The sequence below is a fragment of the Piliocolobus tephrosceles genome, chromosome 20 (assembly GCF_002776525.5).
Source record: "Piliocolobus tephrosceles isolate RC106 chromosome 20, ASM277652v3, whole genome shotgun sequence".
In the NCBI taxonomy this organism is placed as follows: Eukaryota; Metazoa; Chordata; class Mammalia; order Primates; family Cercopithecidae; genus Piliocolobus; species Piliocolobus tephrosceles.
Window position 1 is genome coordinate 36,365,960 of NC_045453.1, and position 10,632 is coordinate 36,376,591.

General features: G+C 62.8%; 1 protein-coding gene across 1 annotated transcript; it reads right to left on the reverse strand.

Annotated features, from left to right (window-relative positions):
• Window positions 1-1,113: 1,113 nt before the first annotated feature.
• On the reverse strand, window positions 1,114-8,118 carry PTK6 (protein tyrosine kinase 6). The gene is made up of 8 exons (XM_023183273.1): window positions 7,861-8,118; window positions 6,216-6,337; window positions 5,457-5,620; window positions 4,857-5,010; window positions 3,922-4,083; window positions 2,436-2,617; window positions 1,741-1,894; window positions 1,114-1,387 (listed from the first exon to the last, which is right to left on the reverse strand). The coding sequence occupies exons 1-8, from the start codon at window positions 8,088-8,090 to the stop codon at window positions 1,200-1,202; spliced, it is 1,356 nt and encodes a 451-aa protein (XP_023039041.1). The 5' UTR covers window positions 8,091-8,118; the 3' UTR covers window positions 1,114-1,199.
• Between the last annotated feature and the right edge of the window lie 2,514 nt (window positions 8,119-10,632).

Genomic DNA, 10,632 nt, shown 5'->3' on the forward strand with positions numbered 1-10,632 from the left:
CCCAGGCTGGAGTGCAGTGGCGCGATCTTGGCTCACTGCAAGCTCCGCCTCCCGGGTTCACGTCGTTCTCCTGCCTCAGTCTCCTGAGTAGCTGGGACTACAGGCGCCGCCACCACACTCGGCTAAATTTTGTATATTTAGTAGAGAAAGGGTTTCACTGTGTTCGCCAGGATGGTCTCCATCTTCTGACCTCGTGATTCACCCGCCTCAGCCTCCCAAAGTGCTGGGATTACAGACTTGAGCCACCGTGCCCAGCCTGTTCTTCTTTTAAACAAAAAAGACTTTCAGGTGAGTCAAAACCAAAACCAATAAGCTTTTTATGACTTAATCACGGACGAAAGAGACACCTTCAAAAGCAGGTGCAAAGGAGGCAGCCCCCCAGCCCGGAACCACCCCACAGACAGCAGAGAAGCGCCCTTGTCAGGGCAGGAGTCAGGAGTGCTTTCCAGCACTGACCCAGCAACAAAGGTGGAGGTGGGAAAAGCCCCTCGTGGATGGGGAACCTCTTAATACAAACCCCCTCAGAGCTGGCGCCTCGGGCAGTGATGCTCGGGCTGGCGGAAACTAGGGAGAGAGTTCTCACTGGTCATAAAGCCAGGCTCTCGAGATACAAGACAAACAGGAAAGAAACACCTGTCCCTGGGAGGAAAGCAGCTGTGGGCACCAAAACCCAATTTACACACGAGTCGCGAGCCGTACGCATGACTTTCTCCTGCCAAGCTGAGCTGGGAAAAGCAGGGACAAGACGTGTTTGCCGCCCACCCTCAGCCGGGTACTGCAGACAGAATCCAGAGAGCGGGCTGTGGTCAGAATCCCCTCTGACCTCGGCTGGCTTCCTGTCAGTCTCCCGGGATCTCACCCGCAGGCTCCGGAGCAGGCTGCCTGTCAGCAGCTGAGACCCGAGGTACACACGACGGAGGAACGAGAGCACACGCGTGTGTGGGACGCGGACACTCCATGTTTCACACGATGGAGGAATGAGCACACGTGTGTGTGGGACGCGGACACTCCACGTTTCACACGACGGAGGAACGAGAGCATACGCGTGTGTGGGACGCAGACACTCCACGTTTGTGAACCTTTCCTGCACCCATCACCTCAGTAAACCCTAGGGTGGCGCGTGGGCCTTGACCCCAGGTCCAGGCCCTCTGCCCAGGGCCCTCCTCAGCAGGGCCCGACTGTGCCCGCTCCACAGCAGCTCAGGTCGGGTTCTCATAGCTGGTGAAGCTGGAAAGCCTCTCCCGCAGAGCCTTGAAGCAGGGTCTCTGCTCAGGGTCCCTGCACCAGCATGTCAGCATCAGCTTGTGCACGCTGGGCGGGCACTCCAGAGGGCAGGGCATGCGGTAGCCGGCATCCACCCTCAGGAAGGCCTCGTGGTTGGACATGCCTGCGGCCGACAGGGATGAGAAGAGCTGGGGCCCACCTGCCCACCTTCCCCAGGAAGCCACACCAGCCACCCACTGCACCTCCTGGGGCCTTCCCTGCAGCCTCGGCTGCCATGCCTTGGTGCCACCCAGCACACTGTCCGCTGCTAACACCTCCCCCTGAATGGGGCTCCAACGGGCAGCTCCAGGCAGCAGCCTGGGTGCTCAGAGAATGGTGCAGGTGTGGAGTTCAGGGGATGGCTGGTGGCGGAGGGCCCTGCAGCCCATGGGGGATCACCCCCACCATCCCTGCTGGCCACCCAGGACCTCCCCCACTCTGTCTCCCGTGCCCAGTCAGGGACACTGGGGGCAGTACCTGGGTAGGGCACCTGACCCCTGCTGAAAATCTCGTGCAGGAGAACCCCAAAGGACCACACGTCGGATTTGGTGGAGTAATGGCCTCGGGAGAGTGCTTCGGGGGCCGTCCACTTGTAGGGGACGTTGCGGTCATGGGAGAGGTAGACGTCCTCCTGCAATCAGGCTGCGCTGAGTGGGCCGCAGGGGGTTGCCTGTGCCCTGCCCCTGAAGCATGACGGGCACAGCGGCCGTACTGCCCCAGCACGCACGCACGGCCACTGCAGCTAAGACCGCGCCGGGGCCTGACCACCTTCAGGAGCCCAGCTTCCCCTGGGATTGCAGATGCGTGGGGCTGGGAAGGCCCGGGGGTCAGGGAACTGGGAGGCTCCCAGGCCGTCAGAGGGGCCCAGGGCTGGGCCAGTGAACGAGGCACGTGAACAAGGCAGCGGTTGCGTGGTGGGCCCTGCTGCGTGCGCCATTCGGAATGGGGGCCCCACCGGACTCACGGTGGCTTCCCACCTCCCTGCTCAGTCCGGGCTCCCGAGGGCAGGGGCCACATCCTGCTCCCAGCCGAGTCCTCAGCCCCACACACAGGAAGCCCCGAGCCTTCCGGCCACGCCCTCCGAGGGCCTCACCTCGACGAGCCTGGCTAGCCCGAAGTCCCCACACACAGGAGGCCTCGTGCCTTCCGGCCACGCCCTCCGAGGGCCTCACCTTGACGAGCCTGGCTAGCCCGAAGTCCCCAACTTTGCAGAGGGTGTTTTCCCCGACGAGGATGTTCCTGGCGGCCAGGTCCCGGTGGATGTAATTCTGAGACTCCAGGTAACACATGCCCTCAGCCACCTGCCAGGCGATGTCCAGCAGCTCCGAAACGGGCAGGACTCTCTCATCAGAATCTGCAGAGGGCAGTGGAGCCTGGGGTCAGCTGAGCCAGCTGCGGTAGGGACGGGGTGGGGAGGCTGGGCTGTGTCTCAGCTGCCTCCAGGCTCTGCGGCCTCAGAGGAGGGGCCGGGCAAAGGGCAGCTGGCCTGGTTGAAAATTGGAACTGCAGGTCAGCCGCTGCCCTTCTGGAAGGCAACTGTGTGTCAAGAACCAAGAAGCAGGCCGGGCACGGGGCTCACGCCTGTCATCCCAGCACTTTGGGAGGCCGAGGCGGGTGGATCACGAGGTCAGGAGGTCGAGACCATCCTGGCGAACATGGTGAAACTCCGTCTGTACTAAAAATACAAAAAATTAGCCGGGCGTGATGGTGGCGCCTGTAGTCCCATCTACTCGGGAGGCTGAGGCAGGAGAATGGTGTGAACCCGGGAGGCGGAGCCTGCAGTGAGCCGAGATCGCACCACTGCACTCCAGCCTGGATGATAGAGTGAGAGTCTGTCTCAGAAAAAAAAAAAAAAACAAGGAGCGGTTCCTAGTGGCCTAGCCCAGCGATTTCCTTTCTGGAAGTTTGCTATGACGCGGGAGGAGCTCGATGCGGAAGGACCAGCAAAGAAGCTCATGACTGCGTGATGTAGGCAGCGGGAACCTGAGCAGGAGAATGGCTGAGTGACAGCAGCGTGCGGCCTGGTGGTGCCTGTTACCCCACATTCCGTCCCGGAGGACCCTGAAGAGCGTGGGGACCGTCTGAGATGATCACGGAGCCTTTCGCTCAGAGCTCAAACGTGAGTGGTGCCTCAATGTAGCTCTCCTCAGACACACACGGCATTTTTCCTCCACCACAACGTTCCCTCCCATTCTAACATCGGAATCCAAACTGCGTCTTCACACACGGGCATCTCAATTCCCTGGCAGCGATTGTCTTTGATTTTGGTGATAAAGGTAATAATGGAACTTAGAGACGATGAAGTCTTTGAGCCAATGCGATGTGTGTGTGTGTGTGTGTGTGTGTGTGCGCGCGCGCCTGGTGTGTCCGTGTGATCTGTGTCTGTGTGTGTGTGTCCGTGTGATCTGTGTGTCTTGTTTGTGTGTCTGTGTGTGCATGTGTGTGTGTGCGCGTGTGTGTGTGTGCATGTGTCTCTGTGTGTGTGCATGTGTCTCTGTGTGTGTGCATATGTGTGTGCGCGCGTTTGTCTATGTGCCTGCGTGTGTGTGTCTGTGTGTGTATGTGTGAGTCTGCGTGCAGACGTGGGGGTATGTGTGCACTTTATTTCCTCATGCACCCCCTCTACCTCCAGCGAGAGCCCCGGCCCGTGCCACTTACCACGAAGCAGCTCCAGCAGGCTGCCCTTGACCATGAGCTCCGTGATGATGTACACAGGGTCCCCCACGGACACCACGGCGTACAGTGCCAGGATGTGTTTGTGCCGCAGCTTCTTCATGGCCTGGATCTCCGACTGCAGCGTCTGCTGGTGCAGGAGGTTGTCTGCGGGGATGGGTGGCCTTGGTGGGTGCAGCCCCTGACCCTCCCCTGGCCCCAAGGAAGAGGCCAAGGCAAGGCTCTGCCCACACACTCAGCAGCTGTGCAGAACACACAGACCTCCTGCCCCCGATAGGGCACCTGGCTCCCGCGGCCAAGAAATGGTGGACACAGCCAGCCCCACAAGCCCCCAGCCTGGCATACCCATAGGGCGGTGGTGGCCACCTGATGTCTTCCTGTGCCCGGCCCAGACCTCTGACGTGGAGGCCAGACCTCTACTGGGGCCCAGGGAATTTCCGGGGAAGCTTTTCTTTTTGAGAGGGAGTCTCGCTCTGTCGCCCAGGCTGAAGTGCAGTGGCGCCATCTCGGCTCACTGCAAGCTCCACCTCCCGGGTTCACGCCATTCTCCTGCCTCAGCCTCCGGAGTAGCTGGGACTACAGGCTCATGCCTCCACACTCGGCTAATTTTTGTATTTTTAACAGAGACAGGGTTTCCCCATGTTGGCCAGGCTGGTCTCAAACTCCTGACCTCGTGATTCGCCCACCTCGGCCTCCCAAAGTGCCAGGATTACAGGCGTCAGCCACTGTGCTGGGCCTAAAATTTTCTTTTAAGATAAATGTATTTAGGTAAAAACACAGGTGCAGTTGCAAGGGAACCACTCCCGCATGGATGCTGTGGATGCTGTGTGGGGCTCGAGGCCAGAGGTCCCCGTTGGCAGGGCGGGAGGGTGGCCCAGGGCGGGCACGGGGCCACACAGCCCTGACCGGGGCTCACTCACCTCGAGAAATCACCTTAATGGCCACCTGGACCCGGTCTTTCCAGAGCCCCTCGAAGACCTCCCCAAAGTAGCCGGACCCCAGCTTCCTGCAGAGTGTGAACTCCTCCCTCGGCCTCTCCCAGTCATCCCAGTGGGGCAGGGGCTCAGGCTCATGCTGGAGGGAGAGTCGGGGACACAGGGCAGGGGCTCATCCTTCAGGAACTGCCAGTCTGAAGCCAGCACAGGGAGCCTGGATTTAGCCTCAGATTTAGGGCCACGTTCAGCTTGGGTTGGGGGTGTCTGAGTGTCTGACACGAGGCTGGACTCTGCCGGTGGCTGCCCCAAGCCCAGCACAAAACACCCGGAGAGACTGAAGCCAGGACCCTGCAGAGTGCAGCTGGCCTCTCCGAGAGTGGCCAGGCCCAGGGGTGGTCTCCTGGCCTCATCCCCAACTCAGGCAAACACCTGTGTTCTGCAGAACCACGGGCTTTCCTCCAGCGGGCCACAGGTCAGTGAGGCAGGACCCCTCCCGTGCTGCCTGGCCAACCTCTCCCAGTAGGAAACGCCAGCCTGTGACCCCCAGCCTGACCCTGTAGGACCAAGTCAGGGCGAAGCGGCTACCTTCCGGCAGGGCGCGGCCAGCCGCAGGCCGTGGGACAGGCTCTGGGCCCTGTGGTAGTTCACAAGCTCGGGCAGGCTGGGGAAGGACACCGCCTCATTCAGGTGCAGCTGGCCCCCGGCTCGCCGCCAGATCTTGTAGTGCCGCACAGCCTGCGCGTCCCGCACTGGGAAGGAGAGCGTGGGCGGTGTCACCACCCCACTCCAACGCCTCCCTGCACGTCCCCAGCCCTGCTGGCCACACCTGCTCAGAGCTTCTGGGTCCCCACAGTTGCTGCTGGTGCTTCCTCAGTACCCACCCCTGGGTCCCCTCCCTTGAAACGGCTCCCTCCTGCCCTGCACGCTCTGGCCGAGCTCTCTGGCCCCTCCTGCCCCCGTGCCAGGCAGCCCATGGCCTCTGCCTGGATGGCAGCTGCCTGAAATCCCAGCCACACTGAGATCCTCAGGGGCAGGAGTGGGATTTCTTCGTGCCTCGTGCACCCGACTCAGGATCTCATGCTGGACGAGGTTCCCACAGGTGCCAGGACCTCGCATGAGTGCCTCAGGCAGGGCTGGCCGGAGAAGCCCCTGCCCTCCCAGGGAGGAGCCCTGCCCCATGACTGCCCCAGGCCCCAGGCAGGAGCGGGCCAGGTGGGCGGAGGGCATGGGGGCTCCCTGGAGAGGAGCCCATGTCCCCAGTCACAGCCCGAGGGAGCCGGGTTCACCACGTGGATGGGAGGGCTTAGAGCAAGGAGCCCCCGCAGGCTCGGAGGCCGGGCGCACCGGACAGGACGTAGTCGGCGCCTGGCTTCTCGCTGACCCTGATCAGGAAGGTGCCGGCGGCGTTACCCTCGGCCTGCAGCCGATGCACAGCTTCTGAGCGGGAGATGCAGCCAAAGAACCACCTGCAGGGGGGGGAGTAGTCTGAGCCCGTGCGGAGCTGGGCCCACCCCACATGGACCCCCGCGGGCCCCAGCCTGCCCACCTGAAACCCCAGCCACCCTTGCCTGCCACCTCAAGCTCCCAGCCCTGACCACAGCTGCTCTTGGGAGCTGTCGCTGACCCAGACGCCCTGAATGTCCCAAATGGCCAGGACAGGCCCCTGAGGACCCAGCGTGGGGAGGGGCAGGCTTGACCACACCCTGCCCTGAGTGGCCCGTGTCTAGGGGTCAGAGCCTAGGGTGGAGTTGGGGAGGGCAGCTGAGCAGTAGGGCTGCCCAGAGCTGCCTGCACACACACCCACGTGTGACACGTACACACATGTACTCACACAGTTGCATACCCCCACACATGCGCACGGTTCACCCGCACACCTGAACACACACACACACACGCATGCGGGCTCACTTGCCCACAGTCACAGACACACACACACAGTCACTCACACACACGAACTCCCGGCTGCACGGTGTGGGCCAGCCCTGGACTGTGGACTTCCAGGTGGAGCTCACAGAAGCTCCAGGTGACCTGTGCCCAGCCCTTTGTGACTCTGACTCCCTCAGGCCACTGGAACACGGACCCCACACGAAGACCACCGCCCAGCATGGATCCCCTGGGGTCTGCCCCCTCCACTTCTGCACAGCTGGGAGCACTGCCCCACTCACCCCTCCAGTCACCTGGCCTCCTTCCTACTCCTCACCTGGGCGAGTTTTCCGGGCCTCAGGGTCTTTGTATCTGGGAGCTGACCAGCCTCTGGCCAGACCCTATCCCTGCACCCCTGCTCCCTAACGAGGTGGTGGGTCTGGATGTGATAGAGGGGTCGTCACTATGGGCCCCTGCCCAGTGGCCTCTTTACAGCCTCCCCTGCTTGTTGCTTGGGTTCCCCAGGAGCTAACCCTACACAGCCCGTGATTCATGCACGCATACAGTAGGTACCCAATCAGTGATGAGAAAAGCGGAATCTCAGGAGTGTGAGTCGTAGAAACCCCTCCCCCAGACCCTCCCCAGCCTGAGCTCCGAGCAGCCATGGAAGCCGAGGCCAGACCACACCAGCTGCTGTCTGGTTCCTCGCAGGGCACAACAGGCAGGAAGTTTGCCTGGCAGCCGGCCTGCTCCCCTAACTAGGTCGTGTGTCTGGTTCTGGCAGTTTGGAAACTGAGCAAGCTTCGTTCCCCCAAAGGCCCTGGAACGCCCCAACAGACCTTGTCACTGGCCACTGGACCCCTAGAAGTCCACCCTGGACCTCTGTCCTCCCTGGGTCCTGGGAGAGCAGTGTCTACCACCGAGCTGTGACAAGGATGAGCCCAAGGGCGGGGCCATGCCCTCTGAGCCCCCTGCTCCAACTCCTGTAGCGACAGTCCTGTGGGCAGTCCACAGGAGCCGGGGTCCCACCTTCCTGGGCCTCCCTGGGGCCAGCCCAGAGCCCTGTCCCTCCCTTGTGCCTAGAGGGTGGCCTGCGCCAAAGCTCCCAGGAGCTCAGGACACGCACGGTTCCGACTCCACGGTCTCCCTCTCGACCAGGTAGCTGTGGGGCACATAGCCCTGGGCCACAGCCCCACCCGCCTCGTCCAGCAGCGTGGCCCACCACCACTGCTCCTCCTTCCTGGCCACGTAGAAGACGTCCCCCGCTCGGAAGCTCAGTTCCTCGTCCGTCCGGGCCTTGAAGTCCCAGAGGCCCACATACTTGGGGCCCAGGTGAGCCTGGTCCCGGGACACCATGGCTGACGCAGTGGCAGGACCAGGCTGTGGCCCAGCTGGAGCACCTAGGGCTGGGCATGGCAGGCGGGCGGTCCCACTTCCTCGTGACAGGCAGGGAAGCAGCCACACCCAGCACCCACAGGCGCTCGAGAGCACCCCAGCTCCTCCTGAGGGCCCAGCCGGCCCCACGAGTCCTCATGCCCACTGGGGCCCATCTGGGCACTTAGTGCCCCCGCCACGGGAACCTGCTGGGCAAGCAGCCACAGGGCCGGCCTGAGCGCAGGAGAGGGAGGGAGGAGCACTCCCCAGCTGGGGCTTCTCGGAGGTCCAACTTGTGGGCACTCAGGCACTCAGGGAACCCAAGGGACCCTTGGAAATGAGCCTTGCAGCCTGAGGGCAGGAAGGTGAGGGCTGCAGGTGCTGCCTTCCCAACCCTCAGAGCTGTGGGGGCACAGGTGGGGGCTTCCCTCCCCACTTCTGGAAGCTTCTCCTCCACCCATTGGTGCCTCCCCTCACCCAGCCCCAGACTCCACCCCTGAGCACAGGGCCCAATGCCAGGAGCTGCTGTGGGCGGGCATCCTGAAAGCCACCTCATGGGCAGGACCGCCCTCGGGTAAGGGCCAAGCAGGGAAGAGGGATTGGAGTCAGGGCAGTGACAGCTGAGTGGGTCGGCCGGGAGGACTTCCCGGAAGAGGAGGACCCGAGGGTTTGGGGGATCCCTGGGGAGGCAGAGCCGGGGCACCCGCAGCTGAAGAAACGGGCATTGCCTTCCTCCACACGGACGCCAGGGGGCAGGGAAGGACCGTGAGTGTGGCCTGGAAGCGCCCACAGCGCTGGGGCCCAGGGCCGCAGCTCCCTCCCAGGCAGCTCCTCCAGCCTCCAGCCTCTGCCTCCTCCGGCCCAGCCCCATGACCCCTGCTCCCTTCCAGCTCACCTCCCCTCTCCCCACCCATGCCTGAGTGAGCCCTGGCGTGACCCCCACCTGCACCCAAAGGCCGCCTGCCCCCCAGCCCCTGAGACTCAAGACACCCCATCCCCAAGAGCCCCTGCCCGCCCCACCCTCCCGCTGACCCTCCTGTGTCCACCAGGGGGCTCCAATGCAGGGGCCTGGATCAGCAGCCTCAAGGGAGCAGGAAGGGTGAGGAGGGAAATTCAAAGCCTGCAAGGAATGGCGGGGAAAGTCCCTAAACCCTGCCTGTTTGAACTTTTATTTTTATTGCAAAGAGAAATAATGGAACCTTCCGCTCATTGTTTGGAGATTAAGAACAATACTTATTTAACAGGTTCATAGATTTCTGGGCAGCCCAGCTCAGGGCTGACCAAGGTAGGGAGGGGCAGTGGGGTGCCGGGCTGGGCAGTGTCCCTCAGGCCCTGCCAGCTCTGCCGGGGGTCGGTCGGGAGAGATGCGGGGGGGGGGTGGGGGTGGGGCATGCCGGAGGAGGGCGCTGGGGCATCTGGACAGGCGGCGTCCCTCAGAGCCCACCAGCTCTGCCACCGCCCCGGTGTCCTTGAGCCTTGGGCCTCTGGGCCATGAGTCTGTGTCCAGGAAGCCTCGAGAGTCCCTGAGTTCGGATGTGCAGGACGTTCGGTCTAAGCCGCACCAGGAGGCAGGAACGTCCCTGGCCCCTCCCCGATATCCAGGAGCACCAAACCTGTTCAGCTGGTGGCTGGTGAGACGCCTGGGAGGGCACGCATGCCACTGACACACCTGGTCCCCTTAATCCCAGTGGCGGCTGCAGAAAGCACAGAGAGCGAGGCCTTCTGTGCCAGAGGAGCCCCCAGGCTGCGGCGCTGGGGACGTGCCAAAACCGGAAGCTCAGCTCAAGGCCTAAGTGGGCCCAGGTACCAGAGCCAGCCCTTCCCCTAGGTTCTCCCACGCAGATGGAACTGGGCAGCTGGCCAGGGTCCCAAAAGGCTCAGGGAGAGCCTCTTGCCCCCACCATCTGCAGGGGTTCTGGTTCCTGCTGCTTCCCTCTGCTTGTTCTTCCTGCTCACGGGCCCCAGGAAGCCCTTGCACTGCCTCCGTTCTCTGAGCCTCCGAGTGGCCTCTTCCCTCCCCAGGGCCACTTATCTTTGCACATGGGAGTCTCATCTCTTAGCTCCCTCCTGAGTCAGGCTTTGGCCTGTGGACAGTGGCCATCAGCACATTGGCTCAGCAGGTGCAAAGCTGACCCTAACTCTAGGGGACAAGGAACTCAGGCCTGAACTTGTCTCCAAACTTTCTGTCCCCAAAAGCCTTCTGGGGCACAGCTGCCAACCTGGGCTCCCTGGAGGGTGGGCGGGAAGGGTCTCCGGGGACCCCAAACAGACCCCGCTGGCCCCCTTGCTTCTGATTTCACAAAGACCTGAGCAGAAACTTCCCTGAGCCAGACATGGGGTGAGCGAGGGCCGACCCTGCACATCCCTGCCCCCTCCTGCCTCGGTGACCCGTGAGGGCTCCCACCCAGAGGCTTCCTGACCAGTTGCTGCCCAGCACACCATGGCATCTACCTCTGACCCCCAACTGACCCTGCCTGATCCTGAACAGCCAGAAGACTCCAAGTCCCCCAGGGCCCAACCTGAG

What these genes read in the sequence shown, in the direction of transcription:
- PTK6 (XM_023183273.1), bottom strand. Translation starts at nt 8,090, where the DNA reads ATGGTGTCCCGGGACCAGGCTCACCTGGGCCCCAAGTATGTGGGCCTC. An exon ending in CGCCGACTACGTCCTGTCCG is followed by an intron (nt 5,621 to 6,215) that starts GTGCGCCCGGCC and finishes TCTCCTTCCCAG; the next exon opens with TGCGGGACGCGCAGGCTGTG. An exon ending in GGGTCAGGTGCCCTACCCAG is followed by an intron (nt 1,388 to 1,740) that starts GTACTGCCCCCA and finishes TGTCGGCCGCAG; the next exon opens with GCATGTCCAACCACGAGGCC.